The 21,400-nt window shown below is 38.3% G+C and overlaps 3 protein-coding genes across 3 annotated transcripts in view; all 3 read left to right on the top strand.

Moving 5' to 3' along the window:
* Positions 1 to 4,706: 4,706 nt before the first annotated feature.
* On the top strand, positions 4,707 to 11,126 carry snrpa1 (small nuclear ribonucleoprotein polypeptide A'). The gene is made up of 9 exons (XM_087783359.1): positions 4,707 to 4,897; positions 6,073 to 6,220; positions 6,488 to 6,566; positions 7,709 to 7,755; positions 7,811 to 7,913; positions 9,980 to 10,059; positions 10,354 to 10,429; positions 10,677 to 10,767; positions 10,867 to 11,126. Exons 1-9 carry the CDS (start codon positions 4,816 to 4,818, stop codon positions 11,025 to 11,027), a joined length of 867 nt encoding a protein of 288 aa, XP_087639485.1. The 5' UTR covers positions 4,707 to 4,815; the 3' UTR covers positions 11,028 to 11,126.
* Positions 11,127 to 12,526: 1,400 nt separating this feature from the next.
* Positions 12,527 to 17,886, top strand: selenos (selenoprotein S). The gene is made up of 6 exons (XM_087783358.1): positions 12,527 to 12,762; positions 14,435 to 14,563; positions 15,684 to 15,790; positions 15,855 to 15,938; positions 16,263 to 16,335; positions 17,269 to 17,886. Exons 1-6 carry the CDS (start codon positions 12,663 to 12,665, stop codon positions 17,364 to 17,366), a joined length of 591 nt encoding a protein of 196 aa, XP_087639484.1. The 5' UTR covers positions 12,527 to 12,662; the 3' UTR covers positions 17,367 to 17,886.
* Positions 17,887 to 20,331: 2,445 nt separating this feature from the next.
* Positions 20,332 to 21,400, top strand: part of chsy1 (chondroitin sulfate synthase 1) — a 50,986-nt gene continuing 49,917 nt past the window's right edge. Inside the window, exon 1 of the mRNA XM_087783368.1 lies at positions 20,332 to 21,091. Within this exon, the coding sequence (XP_087639494.1) occupies positions 20,727 to 21,091 (365 nt within the window). The 5' untranslated portion in view covers positions 20,332 to 20,726. The remainder of the gene's footprint in view (positions 21,092 to 21,400) is intronic.

Genomic DNA, 21,400 nt, shown 5'->3' with positions numbered 1-21,400 from the left:
TTTTAAGTCTTTTTTGTCTTTTTATGTCACACGTCTGAATTAATAATTCACCCAAAATGTAAATCATGTCTACTCACCCTCATGTCGACTAATTTCAGCGCAATCTGTTATTTTTAGAGTTATAAAACCCTAGTGGACACTTTTAAAGTATTTAAGTGAAGAAACACTAGCTGGAGCTTAGACAATAAATATATTTAATATTTAAATATTTAACAATAAACACATACTTGGATAAAACCTCATATCATTTTTATAGCTCCATCGGGGTATTCGAACAACACATATTTTCTTTCAGTGATGTGTTCAAGAGTTGGGTTGTAAAACATTGACTGTAATCTACAGTTTTACCACTAGATGACACTATTTCCACAACTGTAAAGCAACAAATAAACACATCAGTCACTCTATCATCACCTGTCATAGTTTACTCATCCCTGCAGCGAGGAATACTTATCTTAGTCCTCACAGGATTATAAACGTGGCAGTGCGATATGTAAAATCACCACTAGAGGGAGCAATGTTCTCTTAGATTAGCAGCATTTTGGTGTTTCTTTATTATATAACACTAGAAGTCCCAGCATTTTGCTGTTCTACCTATTAAACCCACAGGCCGGCCGATTGGCTGGAAACCTCCTGTGGACACTTATTTTGTTACGTAAACAATGCAATCATTGTCGCACCACAGGAGGGAACATGGTGAGAGGGAATGGGAAGGGGAGTTGGCCCAGAGAGCTTATGGGGGAGCTCTTGTTTTTGGTTGAGGAGCAATCTCCTCATCTGCAGTGTGAAAAAATTAAAACTTTGACCAATGGGCTTGCATAGAAGCTAATAGTAATAATCCCAGTATATCTCAAATAGGTTGGTTAAGGTGCTGAGGCGCAGGGACCTCAAGAGAAGTAGAACCAAACAAAACAAACGGAGGCCCGCACTCAAAAACAAAATGGAGGCTGTCTGATGCAAGAAGGTCATAACATGTTTTGACATAATGCTTTTTGCACTACCATTTCCACCTTCCTGCCTAGAATGAAATCTTACCTGAAGACAACGCAGACATCTCTGAGTCCAAATCCGGCTGAAGGTTTATGTCTTCTCTATCACAAGGATTTGCTCCATCCAGGATCATTTCCAATGCCTGTTGAGTGTTGAATCTTCTTTTCATCTTCAAATGGGTCATTAGCATGTTGTTTAGAGATTGGGAGAATGATACGTATATTTTATGCCATTTTAACCAAATAGACTACAGCCAACAGGTCTGTAGACGACGTCCAACTGCTGCACGTCCAGCCATCAGTCTGTTAAACTAATCAAGTTTGCAGACGACACCACCGTCATTAGTCACATCTGGGACGGGGGATGAGTCCGCCTACAGGGGGGGAGGAAGATGGTGTCCTGGAGCAGATGATTGTCGACTTTAGGAAAGTCACAACCCCACCATCGCCCCTCACCCTGGCTGACTCCCTCGCCCCCTTCTCCACTGTGGACTCCTTCCGCTTCCTGGGCACCACCATCATGCAGGACCTCAAGTGGGAGCTGACCATCAGCTCCCTCACCAAGAAGGCCCAGCAGAGGATCTTCTTCTTGCGGCAGCTCAAGAAACATCACCTGCCCACCGAGATGCTGGTGCATCTGCGATAATTGAGTCCATCCTGACCTCATCTATCTCCGTGTGGTACGCCAGCGCCACAACCAGGAGTCAGACTGCATTGTGCACGCAGCTGAGAAGGTCGACTTTAAATTACCATCCTTTCAAGACCTGTGTGTCTCCAAGACCCGGAGACGTGCAGGTCGGATCACCGCTCACCCTGGTCACGGACTCTTCACACCTCTGCCATCAGGCAGGAGACTGTGTTCCATCAGGACCAGAACCTCCCGCCACAACAATTCCTTCTTCCCCTCTGCAATCAGACTAATTAACACAAACCTGTTTCAAACGTCCACACTTCCATAACTGCACTATGTAAATATGTAAATTGTAAATGTGTTTACGTATTTATGTTTCATATTTTATTATAATGTTTGATGTTGTACAGTGGACCACAACAAATTCCAAATTAGTGGACCCTCCCCTTATAATGGCACAAATAAAGAATTCTGAAAAGGTCACAGGTTTCCCAAACCTACTTTGACAAACCTACAACTACATCAAAAAAGGCAAAATCCTTACACTTCCATCATGACTGATTATCAGTCCATCCAGTCATCGGTCTATAGTATGTACTTATTTATGTCGAGCAAATTAAATAAAGGTAGATCTTTTTAGACATTTAAAAATAGCTTGCGAACCAAAAAGGTTTGCCACCCCTGGGCTACAGATTCCATATTTTAATTGTCTCCACTTCCACAACTGCACTTAATAATAATGTTAAATAATGTTATTGTATAATGTTAATGTTATTGTATTATGTTTATAGCTTGAAGTTTGATGTTGAACAGCGGTCCAAAGCAAATTCCTAATTAGTGGACCCTCCACTGATAATAGCATAAAGAATTCTGATTCTGATCATTTTTTAATTGTATCTTTATTTTAATGTTGACCATCCGTCAGTTTTCTGCAAATATATTCTCTAAATAATATTATATTTATTTGGGAGAAATGTTGTCAGTATTTCCAAGAATTAAACAAACATGTTCCTTTCACTCAAACACATTTATTCTAAGTAGTACATTTAGAGAAACTGCAATGGCCTCTTAACGGGCTAGTTCACCCAAAATTACAATTTCACTAATTTTCTACTCACCCTCATGTCGACTAAGGGTTTGGATTATTTTCAGAGTAATCCTTCTTACAGTTAAGTGCAAAAATGTTTGTTCATTTATATTTCCAGAGCTTTATATATGTTTATAGAGATTATTGTAAAGTAAAAATGTAGTATCCGATTTTGTTTTGGGCAAGAAAACAAGTCAAAACGTAACATAAGCTTAATACTAATTATCACAACTTTTTTTAAACTTACATTAAGCCTAGCTTAGGACTTTATTTTTAAACTTAGCACAGGGTTCATACAGTTCCTTAAAAGGTCTTAAGAGGCACTCAATTGATGAAATTAAAACCAAGCACAAAAGGCATAAAAATGTCTTCAATCGTATTTTTAAACGTGTATGTGAAAAACTCATGAAAGTAAGTTATGTACGATTCATATTACAAAATGACTAGTAACATTTATTTACTGTTAAATGACAATTGGTTGTCGAACCAACCTTTTTTTTAATGGATGACTTCGGTTCCAGGTGACGTGCACAAGACGTGGTGTATTTTGTGCAGGATTTTCTTTTGTTTTAATCGACACGATATCTTGACCTTTAAAGTATATACTTTATTGAATATTGTTTTGATTGTTTAAGCGCTTTGTGACCCTGGTCTGGAAAAGCGCTATATAAATAAAAATTACTTGCTTAATATTTTTTTATCACAACTTTTTAATTTATTTAAGTATCATGATGTTCTATTCTATGTTAGTCGTTGTATCCTTTATCTTTGTTATTTTTTCTTTGATCTATGTTCTTTATCTTTAGACTTAGATTGTATTATATTTTTCTTTCTATTGATTTCTCTTTGTTCTTGTTCCTTATTTTTATTTTTATGAATAATTGCTGTATTGCTGTGTCTAATTGGAAAAAAAAAAAATTCTCGAAGGAGACCTCCTGAGGGATCAATAAAGTTCTACCTAACCTAATTTACCTTCCCATAAATGAGCCTGAGAAACCTGGGTGTTGTATTTGATAAAGACATGTCTCTTGTTCAACACTGCAGAAAACTGACCAGAAACTGTTTCCTTCAACTGAGAAAAATCTCTAAACTTAGGAAAATGTTGTCGGAACATGATCTGGGGCTTGTAATCCATGCGTTTGTTTCTTCTCGTCTGGACTATTGCAACAGTTTATTTTCATGTCTTAACAAGAAGGATCTGTCTCACCTGCAGTTGATTCAGAACTCTGCAGCGAGAATTCTAACCCGCTCTAGTAGAAGAACTCACATTTCACTGATCCCTAAAACTCTTTACTGGCTTCCAGTTTCTTTCAGGATCAACTTTAAAATTCTGGTTCTTACTTTCAGATCTATTCATGGTCAGGCTCCTCCTTACATCACTGATCTGATCCAGCCTTACACCCCAGCTCAGGCTCTGAGGTCTGTGGATAAGGTAAGGTAAAGGTAAGGTAAAACTTTATTGATCCCTCAGGAGGTCTCCTTGGGGAAATTGTTTTTTTCCAATAGCCACAGAAAATACAGCAATCTTTCATAAAAAATATATCAAAATACAATATGAACAAAAACAAAGAGAAATCAGGATCAGAATCTACTGATGGTTCCTGAACACGCTTCAAGACCAGAGGAGAGAAATCCTTCCAGGCTGTTGCTCCTAAGCTTTGGAACGATCTTCCTCTCTCTTTGCGCTTGATGGAGTCTACTGACTCTTTTAAGAAACATCTTAAGACGTTTTTATTTGTTCAGGCTTTTCCTTTATTTTCTGGAACTCCTGTTGTGTTCTCAGTTTTATCTTGACCTTTAAAGTATATACTTTATTGAATATTGTTGTGTTTGTTCAAGCGCTTTGTGACCCTGGTCTGGAAAAGCGCTCTACAAATAAAAAATGACTTACTTACTTACTTATATAAAAATAGTCCTAAGGAGAGGAGCTCACCCTCCAAACACTAGGTGGCAGCACCGTCTGCGCTGGCGCGGTGACACCACCCGGAAACAAGTCAAAGCGGTCGCATTGTTCCGGGCAGCAGCGTGTCCGCGCTTTCTCACGTTCACTGGTTCGTTTCTGTAGAAAAGGGAGTCTTTCGTCGAGTTTTCTTCCAGCCACTGTGAACATGGTGAAACTATCCGCGGAGCTGATCGAGCAGGCGGCTCAGTACACGAACCCGGTCAGAGACAGAGAACTGGATCTACGCGGTAAGACTTGAGCGGGGCCTCCCGAACCGGGACTCGGACGACCCCGAATGAGCTCCTAGATAAACGAATGTTCCCGGTTATAATATACAAGCGAGCAGATGTTGGACTTGAAGGAGAACCTTCGGGTTGAAACGGGTTGAGTCAATGTTTCGTTCTAGCCGGTCGTTAATCGCGCCATCGGGTTTGCACTTTTGAACTCTCGCGATAGTTGCAAGTATCGTGTGAAAAATGTGTGTAACTTTTCAAAAGACAAATGATTTGATCACATTTTTAATCAAAGGTCAGTGTAGTGTATGTAAGTATATTTTCTTGTAGACTATATATATAAAAAAGAAGTAATGACTTTAAAAAAAAACGATTCAAATCAACTAAATTCTGGTCAATAAGGTTCAATATTTTATCTGTGACTTTTTAATTGAAAATAAGTCATAACTCGCTTAATATTTACCGCACATTAAAAAGTTCAGTATTGTGGGGAACATTTCAAAACTTTTTTCATTATATAGCAATGATAATCATTAAAAAAAAATTGATAACGAACACTAAATTTGGCTCTATATATATATATATATATACATATATACATACATACATACATACATACAGGTATAACTTTATTGATCCCTCAGGAGGTCTCCTTCGGGAAATTGTTTTATATAAAACTGTTTATATATTTTATATATAAAGATTGAACAGACCTACAGTAAAAGAAACCTCAAGCACAGCTACAGTGTTTTTTTTATTGATTACATTCATGAAATTAACGTCGGAAGTGACTGAAAACGTCAGTATCCGTGTACGAATCGATCAATAGAAATGTTGTCGGACTCACAGATGAATGTAAAACTTATAATATAATACAAAAGGGATTCCAATGCACATTTTACTCGCCTTAGATGTTTTGCAAAAAGGAGTTTTGTTCGAGTGAAACCTTGGAAAATGTCAGGGATGTGTGACGCTTGTACTTGGATCAATCTAAAAAATATTGATATTCATCAGTATTGCCGTGTAGTGGCGACGAAAACAAGGCGAACGTAGTTTAACGGGAGAGATTGATTGATCAAACGGGAAACTAGTGACTACTGCCAATATCCAGGAAGCAGGAAGTGCACATACTTTTACAATAGTCTGTGACTGTAATTGACTACGTTGACTATTTTATTGCAAATTCCCAGGTTATAAAATTCCAGTGCTGGAAAATCTGGGAGCAACATTGGACCAGTTCGACACTATAGATTTCTCCGACAATGAAGTCAGGAAGCTGGATGGATTCCCGTTGCTCAAAAGACTCAAGACGTTGATGCTGAACAACAACAGAATCTGGTATGTTTTAAATAACTCAAAATAAAAGTGGGAAATTAGTTCCAGTAAATAAAATACTACAGGAAATGTTTTAAAATCCACATTTCTTATGCAAACGCATGTTTTGCCGACCTTAGTTTAAAAGTAAAATGAATGTAGATGCTTTTTGTCTTTTTAAATTCCGACTGTCTGATAACAATAGCAGTTGCGTCTGTATTACTGTCCTTCATTTGTGACACATTTTAATTTCTGGATCAACTCAAATGTCCCTTTCTGTTGTGGCTTTAGTCGAATAGGTGAGAATCTGGAGTTGCCGCTGCCAGGTCTGAGGGAACTGGTCCTCACAAACAACAGCATTCAGGATCTGGTGAGTCGACTCTTCAATGTTTGGCCATTAAGCCTAGCTTATTACGTTTTTCTTTCACCTAAAAATGTAGCCGCGAGTACTGTAGTGGAGGTCCGGGGGTTTAGAGAAGGAAAACTATGTGATATTTGCCTTTCGTTTATTTCCGCGCTTCGGTGTCGACATGATCGTAGAAAAATATCACTTATAACGCTCAGTTTCGCGGGACTTGCATCAGTTTCCCGCGAATCTGAGCGACATCAGAGAGGAGCCGCCGGAGCGTCACCATATCACCAAATCAATAATAAATCCACCTCCTTGTACACGCACACAACACTTTATAGATGACGCTAACAACTTAGCTTGTTAGCATACGGTGAAGACGGACAGGTTTGTTTGGAAGTTCACGATCTTATAAGAAAACAACTGAGACGAGATGAAAAGTTCTTACAATATGTTGCTTTAACAAAGGAGGTTGAAAGAGACGAGTGACTGGATCACTAGTTTTTGAGTAGATCATAAGTTTTACTTCCATTTATATACTGAGCTGTGCGGTGGCAAGCCTAGCAACCGAGCCTAGCAAGCTGCGCTGCACAGTTCACAGACGGACGGAGACGTAAACAACAACGAGACATAGAAGTACAAATTGACAACTTTACAGAACGTGACACTCAATGGTCAGAGTGCACATTTAAGAAATGCTTGATTTATACAAAAATAAATGAAAAATTATCGCACATGTTTTCGATATGCATATAACATGTGCCAATATCGCGATATCGATATATCGTGCAGCCCTAGTTCATACGGTTCCTTAAAGTCTTAAGATTTTAATTTTCTAATGGATGAATTTGGTTCCAAGTGACGTGGTGCATTTTGCGTTTTTTTTTTTTTTTTTAATCGACACGATTAAAGGAAAGTTATTTAGTTGACTAAAAAGTCAGGTTTATTTTTTGTTATTATAAACATGTTGGTAAAATGGTCCCTATTTTGTAGTGAACCTTTAAGATTTGAGTATTTCAAATAATTGACTTATTTGGAATTTAACAACAAATGTAATGTTTTGAGGTGAAACCTTTTGAGGATTTTTGTTCTGAAACATTTTGGAATTTAATGAAAATGTTTTATTAGTATTATTTGTCTGAGCATGAATCTTTATTCTATAGGGTGACCTGGACCCTCTGGCCACAATCAAGACCTTGACCCTTTTGAGGTAAGAATAAAAATAAGTTGTTAAAATGTTCCTTTAATGAACAAACTCTTTCCAGCCTCCTAAGGAATCCTGTCACAAACAAGAAACATTACAGACTCTACGTCATCAACAAGCTGCCACAGATCCGTGTCCTGGACTTCCAGAAAGTCAAGATGAAGGTTAGTGACGCTGGAGACACGTGTAGAATACTTGTCTGTTCATCTGTGCAGCAGTTTCACGTCTGTTTGAGCCTCATGGCTTCTGCTACACTGAATATATAAACTGGAGAAAGATTTAACTCTTTTTACAGATTGTCTAAAAAAAGGCACGTAAATATTTTGCTGCAGCAAATGTTCTCGCATGTTTTCAGTATTTTCCTCGATGAAATGCGTTTTACAAACTAGGGATGCTTTGATCACCGACGCTGCTGGCTACATAATTAATATAAAGAACCATGAAATCACATTAATTAAAACGTGTTTACTTCCTGCTTGAATTGAAACGACAACAAAAAAAACCAACCAGGAAAAATGCAACAACTTGATGACACTTAACTGTACCTGATGTCATTGTGCATTTTAAAAGAAAATACAACTATGTGTTTACCTTTCTTAATATATATATATATATATATATATATATATATATATATATATATATATATATATAAATAATATCATGTATCTGCGGAATTTTATGCAAAACAAAATGGCCTATTTTCTACTTTTAAAATCATCAATTTAGTTTTGAGGTGCATTAAAACGGGGAAGAAAAGTTGTTGAGCATTTTGGGTAATGATTTTTGATATATCGGCTCCACTTTTTGTCCTTTGCTGTGCGCCTTGAAGACTTGCAATATTCCATCCCTTTTAAAAATGGAATAAAATTAATTGTGTCAAATGCCTTTTGGTGTGCTTCCTCCTCGAGGTCGTTTTTTTGTTGAAGGACGAGAATTTGAGTTTTTATTTTGTCTGCAATCTAAGTTTGTTTTGTTTCTATGCGGACGTTGAGCTCCAGTTGGTTCTCTCTGACAACATCGATCCTTAGAAAACATTGTAATAATTGATTCTCTACTCGGTCACTGAATAGTGACGTATCTCGTCTTTGAGCTGGTTTTCCAGGTAAATCATTGTATTTAAGGATCGGAATAGAGCAGGTATATAAATATGTTTTAAACTAAAATAAATGCAAGAGACGCCTCAAGGTGACTTTGTTTTTGTACTTGGATGAGAGCGTTTAATGTTGAACATCATTAAGGAGTTTAAATATAATCTCAGGATGAAAGAAGAGCTAATTATATATATATATATATATTACTGTCAATTGAAATGCAGGCAGTAGCTTCAAGTTGTGTGGTTTTGAAGTGTTGTGTGAGGTGCGTGCTTGGTAGACAGTTTTGTGGATTATCCTTGAACACAAAATAAATCAGGCATTGCAGAAAGGGCTGCATGTTTGTTTTATTCAAGTCAACATCGTGATTTTTATGGAATGATGCAATTTAACCAAAACGTGCTTATGCTAAACCCAGGTAGTGAAGAAACTAAAGTTGACAGACTTTGTTTTTGTCTTGTAAAAGGGCAGTTATCTAAGGTTTATATTTTTGAAGTTAAAAATATTTTTTGTAATTGTAGTGCGGAATGTATACAAATGATGTGTGGCGTGGTTTTGTGAACGTGATGCTTCGTAATTCTTACGTCGTTGTTGATTTATCCGACTCTGGATTTTATTGTCGCTCTCCCTAACCTAACCGATATCATCGCTTTAACACCGAGTCCTGAACGATCCTTTTTTCGATAACAATTTTGCTTAAAAGATTAATTCTGAAAAAAGGAAAAATAACATTAGACACTGAACAAATCTTTTTAAAGTATCAAGTGCAAAAATGTGCAACAGAAAATTGACAAAACGATCTAACGTTCACTGCTTTTATCTCGGCAGTTTTCTTTAGAAAAACGTTTTCTCGGGATACAGACGAGTCGGCTGCTGGTCGATGGTGTCCAGCAGTAGAAGAAGTAGCTCTGAGTGTTTAGACACAGACATACCTGGTTGCTTAGTTTGTTGTCTAATCACCTCTGAATCTTTTGACTGCGGTTCGAGTCCATTCTTGTTCCAAGTCTCTCTCTCCCTCAACATTCAAACCCTCTCCCGGGAAGTGACCTCACGATGGGCAGTGTGTCGTCCTCCCTGACCTCTGTCCATCAGGACAATGGGTCGCTTTCAACTTAACTGTGTGGTTGTCGTCATAGGAACGGCAGGAGGCGGAGAAAATGTTCAAGGGAAAACGAGGTGCTCAGCTGGCAAAGGATATTGCCAAGCAACCCAAAACGTAAGACGAACGCTCGCTCTGGACAGCAGCTCCGCGCAGTCACCGGCCTGTGATGCTCCTAGTACTCGGTTAATACGATGTTAAATTTGAATAACTTAGAGGGGGAATATTTAACAAGTTTCCAAAAATTGGGTCTTTAAAGAAGCTCACGCCAGTGACGGTCGGATCTGCTGTCTGTGCCTCTGTATCAGTTTATTTGATCAAGAAAAGATACTACACATGACTACACTGGTTTAAGGGGTCGGAGAAGCTTCATCTTGTTCTTGTCTCTTAACCGCGATCCACTGTCTGCAGGTTCACTCCTGGAGCTGCTCAGCAGCTTGAGAAGAAGAAGGCGGGACCTTCCTACTCGGACGTGGAGGCGATAAAGGTTCTTAAGAGATTTTTTATGTATGAGTTTGACAAGAGGTGATGTCTTCAAAAGTGTCTTTTGAAACAAGAATAATTTCCGCCGAGTTTGGTCACTCTGAGGGTTAATGGAAGACTTTTGTACTGAAAATGAAATTCATTACAAAGCAACATGAATCGTTTCCATGCATATGAATCGTATCAAATCCACCCGATCGTCCAAAGTACTCCGAGGAAAACTATTCAACAACCATCTTGTCTCTGCTCAGACTGCTATCGCTAATGCGTCGTCATTGGCGGAGGTGGAGCGGTTAAAGGGGATGCTGCAGGCTGGTCAGATCCCAGGGCGTGAAGTCAGAGGTCAGTGAACAACTTTAACAAACTTGATTTAAAGTGGACTCTTAAGTAAACGGCTATAGATGTCGAGTGATTAACTCGCTTGGACTAACCCGCCCGTAGGAGCTGATGACGTGGTGGAGGAGGAAGAGGAGGAGCGGGAGGAGGAAGGCGGCGACATGGCACAGGTGGAAGCCAACATGGCCGGAGTGGCCGTGGCGATGGACGAGGGCGCGGGAGAGGAAGCGATGGACGAAGAGCCGCATGTGAACGGATCATCGTGAGGATCCCCGAGTTTTCTTCTTGAGTTTGTTCATTTTCTGTTGTTTCTCAAAACCGATTTTTAAGTTGTTCAAGTACATTAAACTGATATTTTTTTCTTACTCTGGCTCGTTTCTTACCGTTGAGTTGGTTCAGAGTAGTTGAAACTGTATGTTTGGCGCTCATATTTGTCCGTGTGACTTCAATTCAATACTCTATTTAAAGCCCTTTTTTTTCAAGTTGAAATTTTGACCCACAAAGATTTACGTTTTGAGTTTTCTATCGATTAAATGTGATGCAGATGAAAGGATGGGAACATGGATGCATGAAAAAAAATCAACTTGTGTTCTGAGTATTTGCTTCATGCAAAAATGTGCCTCCAATAATTAAGAATGATAGAGTTTTCAGCATATATACATTTAATTTCACCTTCAATCTTTAGAAAAATTATATTATTTGGATTTTTTTTGACAATCCTGAACCTAAATAATTTAGTAAAAAGTCCCAAACACTGAATGATTCTTTATAGAAGTTTTTCAGCCTGTTCTATCCAACCGCACAGCTTTCATTTCTTATTCAACAGTGAGTCTTGGGGAATAAAAGGAATTGCAAAACTCCTTACAAGACATGCAATATAGGATTATCAAAATGTTTGCGATTTAGGATATTTTCAATATTTATTACATGCGAATATGTATCTTTCATATCACTCTGTATTTCTGTTTTGTGTGGTTTAATATTGACATATTCATTAAACATCACTAATAAAATGATAAGGAACATGCATCATGTTTTAACGCTCATAGACGCTGCATCCACTGCTTCCACTAGAGATGTGTGTATACAGGGCGGCCATCTTGGTACAGTGTCACTCACTCCTACAGTGCATTACTCCTCTATAGAGGAATGATTCATTTACACTATAAAAGTGATTACAAATGACTCATTTGTCAAGCTTTGTTCACGGGGTTTGTTATTCAAACCTCAGACCAGATGGAAAGACACTTGTATATATATTTGTTATTATATAAAAAAAAAAATTATAAACATTTTTAATATGATGAATTTGATAGATGAAACATTGTTCCAAAAATTTAGCAAATAATTGTATTTTAAGATTGAGATGTACCTCTTTCCCTGTAGTTATACACTATTGTAAATGCGCAGCTGCCGCTGATGTCACTGTACCAAGATGGCGGCGCTTTATACACATCCGTCTACAGTCGATGCGGCGTCTGTGTATATATACGTCAACACTGTACATTGTAGACAATCGTGCAGTCGAAGTTTGTCGTAGAAGCATGGCGATTGCGCATGCGCGCGTGAATCTTATTTCCGGGATCAATAATCCTTTTCAAAAAATATATCGAACTCTCTCTGTGGCGCAATGACGTCAGTGCGTTACGCCACAGCTTGTGCAAAAGTTTTTGTGTTTTTTTAAAGTATCTATAAAAAAAAGAGAAGATCGTGCGCTATTATGACGTGTCCCCGTGTTGTCGTATAGTAGTGTCGTCATGAGTGATCGACGCGCATGCGCAGAAACGACGGAGCCACCTAAACCTATCGTGTGTTGACACCGAAACTTACCGTGAAGATCGTAAGATCGAAACCTCGGTTCCTTCGGTCAGATTGAATTGATCCGGTTTACGCCAGAGAAGATGGAAGATGTGGAAGTGACGGACGTGGACGACGGGGTCTATGCTCCGGTGGAAAAGGGCCCAGTGAAGAACCAGGACCTGGGATACTTCACTCTGTTTGGTAACCATGTTCGCACACCAACTTACACATTAACTTACACACGAACAAATACACAAAAACAACTATAGATGAAGGAGGAACCTTGACGTTTGGCTGATGCAACATGCACTTGTGCTAGCTAGGTGGCTAATGTTGACATCAGATTTGTTGTGTTGTTACTTCCGCCCAACATGTTGTGTCATTGTTTGTGTGTCTTTTTTACAACATATTTCATGAATAGATAGCAATAAAATGTTCATAAATGTTGACAGTGTATTTAGACAAACTGCAGAAAACTGACCAGAAATGTTTCCTTCAACTGAGAAAAATCACTAAACTTAGGAAAATGTTTTCACAACATGATCTGGATCTTATAATCCATGCGTTTGTTTCTTCTCGCCTGGACTATTGTAACAGTTTATTTTGGTGTCTAAACAAGAAGGATGTCTCGCCTGCAGTTCATACAAAACTCTGCAGCGAGAATTCTGAGCCGCTCTAGTAGAAGAACTCACATTTCTCCTTCAAACTCTTCACTGGCTTCCAGTTTCTTTCAGGATCAACTTTAAAATTCTGGTACTTACTTTCAGATCTATCCATGGTCCGACCTTCCATCAGTAGATTCTGATACAGCCTTACACCCCAGCTCGGGCTCTGAGGTCTGTGGATCAGAATCTACTGATGGTTCCTGAACACGCTTCAGGACCAGAGGAGAGAAATCCTTCCAGACTGTTGCTCCTAAGCTTTGGAACCATCTCTGTGTTTGATGATCTACTGACTCCTTCAAGAAACATCTGTGTTTGATGATCTACTGACTCCTTCAAGAAACATCTGTGTTTGATGATCTTCTGACTCCTTCAAGAAACATCTCTGTGTTTGATGATCTACTGACTCCTTCAAGAAACATCTGTGTTTGATGATCTACTGACTCCTTCAAGAAACATCTGTGTTTGATGATCTACTGACTCCTTCAAGAAACATCTGTGTTTGATGATCTACTGACTCCTTCAAGAAACAACTGTGTTTGATGATCTACTGACTCCTTCAAGAAACAACTGTGTTTGATGATCTACTGACTCCTTCAAGAAACATCTGTGTTTGATGATCTACTGACTCCTTCAAGAAACATCTGTGTTTGATGATCTACTGACTCCTTCAAGAAACATCTGTGTTTGATGATCTACTGACTCCTTCAAGAAACATCTGTGTTTGATGATCTACTGACTCCTTCAAGAAACATCTGTGTTTGATGATCTACTGACTCCTTCAAGAAACAACTGTGTTTGATGATCTACTGACTCCTTCAAGAAACATCTGTGTTTGATGATCTACTGACTCCTTCAAGAAACATATGTGTTTGATGATCTACTGACTCCTTCAAGAAACATCTGTGTTTGATGATCTACTGACTCCTTCAAGAAACATCTGTGTTTGATGATCTTCTGACTCCTTCAAGAAACATCTGAAGACATTTTTATTTGTTCAGGCTTTTCCTTGATTTTCTGGAACTCCTTTTGTTTTCTCAGTTATATCTTGACCTTTAAAGTAGACCCTGGTCTGGAAAAGTGCTATATAAATAAAAAATACTTACTTACTTACTTACAAACCTTTACCTCCATAACTACCTTTTTTTTGTTCTGTGATACTGACCTGTCACGATTGACAAACTGCATCATTGACTTTTATTTTGTTGCAGCAGGGGAAGTGCTGTCGGTGTACGGATGGTACCTCCTGGCGGCGACTGTCCTCCTGTACCTCGTTATTGCCCACCTGAGTAAAAGAAGACCCCAACAAACTACCAACAGAACAGCAAGTGAGACACAAGGTCTGTCCGTTTTTTTCGTCTTTTTATTTCTCAATACCACTTACAAAAAAACTGTTTCCCCGTTACAGCGACCCACGACTGAGATTTCAAACGATCCAGATTTAATTTATTAAATAGAGTTTAAGGTAGAATCTAGACATCCAACGTTGAAGTCCTTCTACAAGATGCAGCCAGTCGCTCATCATGACCAGAGCTGTGTCTCAAATCTCATACTTGCATACTTAATTTGGTATTTTTAGTGCATAAGTGCGTCTCAATTCTAAGTATGCGAAATGTAGTGCTCCATACACACTAGATTGTCACTAAAACACAACACTGAGTATGGAGCGATGGACACTTTCTACACTAAACGGCTCCATCTTAGTGACGTTGACGTTGTAAACGGAAGTAATGTCATATATATATATATTTATATATATATACACACACACATATACTAACATGTGTATTTTCAGCAGCAGTAGGACGATGACACATCTTCGGTGCTGATACTGTCGCAAATATCCCGCGAATATTTAGTTTCTCATATTTCTTGATCCAAACAAAATGTGCTGCCAGCAGGTGGTGATAGTGTTCCTGTTGAAACCATGGTTAAATGGTAGTAGAAGAAGAAGATTTGAGACATACTATCTGTGGAGAATTAGTTACTAGTTAGTATGTACACTATCCTGACCAGTGAACTAAGAGAAGTATATGATTTGAGACACAGCTCATGTTTTTTAACTCATTACTTTATAAAGTTGCTCTGAAATCTGGGCGAACGAGAGGTTATGAGAGTCCATCATGATGTAATAACGGCTTCACTCCTCCTCCAGCCAGCTGTAATCACGCCCCGCTTTGTTTATACAACGAGTCCTTCGGAGGTGGACACTGTCCGTGATTGATGACTCGCATTGACAAACCTCGACGTTTGTCCCAATCACAGCCGAGTGGGCGTGGTTATGGTCAACGTGTTTTTTTCGGTGGGCGGGGCTTAAGATCATTTTCTAATGTCAATATTGCGATGAAAAAAAACACTTAAATCAACACGTTAGTTACACTTTAATAACTTATTTGATAACCTACTTTATTTGATAACTTGTGAAAAGTATTTATAAATATTGTCTTTATGTATTTGAAGATGCAGATTCCGTGGCGCGGCGCCAGGAGGGGATGGAAGCGGCTCGCAGACGCATGCAGGAGGAGCAGGACGCCAGTGCGGTGCTCTTCAAGGAGAAGCAACAGCAGGTCAGTGTCTTGAAGACGCAGGTTTTCGCTCGCAGACGAGCCTGACTCTCTCTTCGTTCGACAGCAAGAAGAAGAGAGGAGGAAGCAGAAGATCGAGATCTGGGAGAGCATGCAGCAGGGGAAGAGTTACAAAGCCAAGCTGTCTCAGGTCGGTTCAAGATCGTTGTTTTTATTAAACGACGACAAAGACAGTTTCACGGGAGAGTAAAATGATTTATGTTTTTTCGATAAAATCTTGGATTCCTCTTTTTAACAAACGAGTTCTACAATTCCAATAGATTATCGAATAAGTCTAAACCAAGACAACATGTTTTCCAGACATTATAATCTCTGACGTTTTGAAAAAGAAATTAAGATAGAAGACACATGAAGAAAATATTAAGAGATTTGATTTGGATTTAAAAAATAATACTAATTCTCTTGGGATTCATGTAAAAGTGGTAAAATACATGTATGGTGTTTTATTCTGCAGGCTGCCGAGGACAGCGGCTCATCGGTGGCAGCTGTCAAACCAAAGACGGACAAGAAGCCTCTCCGCAGTTCTGGTAGGTCTGGGTGTTTGAACACATGATGGTCGTACAGACGAGCACTGAGGAGGTGTTTGGATGGTTTTTTTGGTTTCTCTATTTGGACGAAGAAAACTGAGCCCTATTCGTGCCCATTATATATACATGCTGTGCTGCATGTATATATATATATATATATATATATATATATAAATAAAATAGACCTGACTTTGTCCAAAAAGATAAGAAAAAAAAACACCTAATACTGTTAACATTTAATAATTCTACTACTACTACTTATACGTCTACTTGTACTATAACTTTTATTACTTCTACTTCAACTTCTAAAAATTCTACTTCTGCTTCTAGCTCAACTTCTACTTTAAATTCTACTACTTCTACTTCAACATTGAATAATTCTACTACTATACTTATACGTCTACTTCTACTATAACTTCTACTACTTCTACTTCAACATTTAATAATTCTACTACTACTACTTATGCGTCTAATTCTACTATAACTTCTACTACTTCTACTTCAACTTTTGCAAATTCTACTACTACAACCTCAACTTTAACTTCTACTACTTCTAATTCAACTTTTAATAATTCTACTACTATTACAAATTCAACTTTAACGCCTAGTACTTCTTCTTTGACTTTTCATAATACTACTACTACTACAACGACTTCTATTTTAACTTCTACTACTTTAATGTTTAAAAATTCTACTACTACTACTACAACTTCTAGTACAACTACAACTTCTTCAACTTTTACTACTTATTCTTCTTCCACTACAACTACTACTTCTACTAATACTACTACTACTACTACTTCTAATTCTACTTTAACTTCTACTACTACTTCAACTGTGTACCTTTGATAAATATTGATGTTTAATGTGTCTCTGATGCGAGTGCAGTGATTATTGACCGTGACTCCATCTGTGTGCTGCTGTGTGTCTCAGACTACAACCCTCTGGCTGGAGGAGGAGGAGGAGGAGGAGGTGCCTCGTGCTCCTGGAGACCAGGCAGAAGAGGTCCATCATCTGGTGGATGAGGTTAAAGTCCATCAGAGAGACCATCATCTCTGATGTCCTAAAGTCCTCACCGACCCACTGAACTCGAGCCCACCAACCCTCTAGACCCTTCAGTCTCTCCAGCTCTTTAGTGACTTAAGGACTCCTCCTTCTTCTCCTTCTTCTTCTTCTTCCTTTCCTTCTCACAGAGCTCCAGGGTCTGGTGGGATCACGTGATCTCGATATGACGACACGCCTGTAAATGGTCACCGACCAGCAGGTTTGTCCGATGACGTTCAGGGTCGGCGGTTTTTGTTTTGTTTGTTTTTTTAAACCGCGTTTTATTGTGTCTTCGCTGAGGAATGATTATCTAAACGACATGAATCTAGAGTCTTCTGTCCTGTAGCCATGAGCTCGTTACCTTCTGCACATTGTTTTGGAAATAAATGAAGAGGAAAAAACTGTATGACATTTGAGAATGGAATAAATATTTACGACACACCATCGGGTGAAAATTAATCTGACGGTGGTGATGATTTGAAAATAAAGAAATGGTATTTAAAAGTTCTTGAAGGACACCTTTGTTTTTCTTGGTGTTATCTTGATCTTTTTAGTATATATTTTTTGAGTATTTTCTTTTGTTTGTTTAAGCGCTTTGTGACCCTGGTCTAGACAAGCGCTCTATAAATATAAAAAATATAAATTACAACACCAGGAGACCCTGAGCATTAAACAAGATGGCCACCAGGGGGAGTCAGAGACTTGTTTTGAAGAATCAATTTTCCTGAAAGTTACATTTACTTCTTATTTTTAATCTCAATATATAAGACCGTTTTTATAAAATTCTTATTCGTTCATTGACTTTTTTTTATTGTATATGTTGTTGGAATTCAGTCAGAAAGTGTTCATTTGACGCATAGTTAAAAAAAACAATTAGGATATAAAGCAGGATATAAAAAAGAAGTGGGGTGTAGCGTTTTTCTAATTCAACATATGTTTTTGTTTTAATGGTGGTGTCGGAAAAGAATAAACACAATAAAACACACAAAACAAGCAAGAAATATTTACATCTATAAGATAAAGCAATATATTTACAGTATTTCCATCTCGGTATCTTTATAATAAACTGAATATTTATTTTTATAATGAAGCAACATTTCCTGTAAATCCAAGTTAAATAAGTAAATAATTATTTTCTCCACGACATATAGCATTGATTATATTTACCTTTTCTATTTATTTTTCAGTACGTTTCAGATGCCAAAATAAAGTAGTATAGCAAATCAATTAATATGTAGTTTACGTTGTATAAAATTCGTTCATTGTCTTTTATTATTGTATATGTTGTTGGAATTCAGTCAGAAGGTGTTTTTTTGACGCATAGTTTAAAAAAAACTAGGATATAAAGCAGGATATAAAAAAGATAAAAAAGTGTCCAGAAAATAAAATACCACCAGGGGGAGCCAGAGACTTGTTTTGCGTGACGAAAAATCAATTTTCCTGAAAGTTACCTTTTCTTTTTTTAAATCTCAATATAAGTTAAAAACCGCATGGATGAAGCGAGTATTTTCTCCACGACATACATACATTTTTTTTCTCAGTACGTTTAAGATTCCAAAACAAAGTAATGGAGCAAATAAATGAATATGTATTTTCCGTTTTTTTTTATAAAATTCTCATTCGTTCGTTGACTTTTTATTATTGTATATGTTGTTGGAATTCAGTCAGAAGGTGTTTATTTGACGTATGTTTAAAACAAAAAAAAAACTATTCAACATGTTTTTGTTTTAATGGTGGTGTCGGAAAAGAATAAACACAATAAAACACACAAAACAAGCAAGAAATATTTACATCTATAAGATAAAGCAATATATTTACAGTATTTTCATCTTGGTATCTTTATAATATACTGAATATTTCCATTTTTTTATTATAATGAAGCAATATTGCCTGTAAATCCAGCCTATATTATCAATTATTACTTAATAATAATGTATCTTTTTATTACTTAGAAACACAAGGGCATCACACGGACTTACTTTCATTCCCAGATTTTTTAAACTTTTCTTATGTATATGTTGTTGGAATTCAGTCAGAAGGTGTTTATTTGACGTATGTTTAAAACAAACAAAAACAACTATTCAACATGTTTTTGTTTTAATGGTGGTGTCGGAAAAGAATAAACACAATAAAACACACAAAACAAGCAAGAAATATTTACATCTATAAGATAAAGCAATATATTTACAGTATTTTCATCTTGGTATCTTTATAATATACTGAATATTTCCATTTTTTTTATTATAATGAAGCAATATTGCCTGTAAATCCAGCCTATATTATCAATTATTATTTAATAATAATGTATCTTTTTATTACTTAGAAACACAAGGGCATCACACGGACTTACTTTCATTGCCAGATTTTTTTTTAACTTTTCTTATGTATATGTTGTTGGAATTCAGTCAGAAGGTGTTTATTTGACGTATGTTTAAAACAACAAAAAAAAACTATTCAACATGTTTTTGTTTTAATGGTGGTGTCGGAAAAGAATAAACACAATAAAACACACAAAACAAGCAAGAAATATTTACATCTATAAGATAAAGCAATATATTTACAGTATTTTCATCTTGGTATCTTTATAATAAACTGAATATTTCCATTTTTTTATTATAATGAAGCAATATTGCCTGTAAATCCAGCCTATATTATCAATTATTACTTAATAATAATGTATCTTTTTATTACTTAGAAACACAAGGGCATCACACGGACTTACTTTCATTCCCAGATTTTTTAAACTTTTCTTATGTATATGTTGTTGGAATTCAATCAGAAGGTGTTTATTTGACGCATAGTTAAAACTAAAAAAAAAACTAGGATATAAAGCAGGAAATTTAAAAAAAAAGTGAAAAAAAGCGAGGTTGCGATTTCCGAGGCGCCGTGAACGCAGCAGCGTCACCGGGTCGCGGGGGAGCCTCCGCGCTCGGGCAGCCAGTCACGTCGCTTCTACGGAAGTTCGCTTGGTTCAAACCTCGCGTTAAAACCCTCTCGGACCCTCGTTCGCAAGGGTCAGATAATGGCGAGGAAGGAGCCGCTGCTCGAGGCAGAGGGAGGTCGTTGACGGGCGTTTGAACCCGCAGGAGAAGCACGACGCACGGACTCGCTGAAGCACCAGAGGCGGCAGCAGCAGCAGCGGCGGCGGAGACGCGTTCAGGTGGCGGCGGTGATGCTACGTAGGCAGCGGAGAGAAAAGCGCTTTCGCACCGCGACACGGACTCTTTGAACTCTTTTATTTATTCTATCGCTTTTTTCTTTTTTTATTCATCCCCCTACTCGCCGGTTCAAAGAGGGGGGTGGACTGAGGTGGGACCCCGGGAGGTTTTGCTTGAAGTTGCTCGGGAATGGCAGGTCGAAGCCGAAGAGCATGGTTTAGTGTTCTGCTGGGACTGGTGGTTGGCTTCACGCTGGCGTCCAGACTCATCCTTCCGCGCGCCGGCGACCTGAAGACGGGCGGCCACAAGCGGAAGGCGAGCCCCGCCGGTGCCGCCGCCGGTTCCTCCGCCGGTGCCGCCGCCGGGTGCGGAGGCTTGAACGCGGCGCTGAGGAAGGAGTACGCGGCGGCGGCGCTCTGGTCCTCCTCCTCGCAGGATAACGGTTCGCCGGAGAAGACGGAGAAGAAGTCCGGCTCCAGGTCCAGCCGCTTCCTCTTCGTGGGAGTCATGACGGCGCAGAAGTACCTGAACAACCGGGCCGTGGCGGCGCACAGGTACGTGGAGGAACACCCGCTGGTTTCTGGTGCTCACCTGGTGGAGGCCTCGTGTGTGTGTCTGTGATGGTGACCCGGTGTCTGTGGTCCCGGATCACATCTTTAGGACCAGAGACACTGGACTCTGTGAGATGATGCTTTTTCTTACTTCAGTCAGTCGTGATTCAATGTTGCATCTATTTATTTACACGTTTAATCAAACTAATAACTAAGATTACACGCATTAAATGAATGTAAACTTCTATAAGATAAACTAATATATTTACAGTATTTCCATCTTGGTATCTTTAGAATCAACTGAATATTTCC

Source organism: Callionymus lyra, chromosome 2 (assembly GCF_982586985.1).
Source record: "Callionymus lyra chromosome 2, fCalLyr1.hap1.1, whole genome shotgun sequence".
Taxonomy (NCBI): Eukaryota; Metazoa; Chordata; class Actinopteri; order Syngnathiformes; family Callionymidae; genus Callionymus; species Callionymus lyra.
Note: the sequence above shows the minus strand (reverse complement) of the source record. Positions and strands in the feature narration are given on the sequence as shown.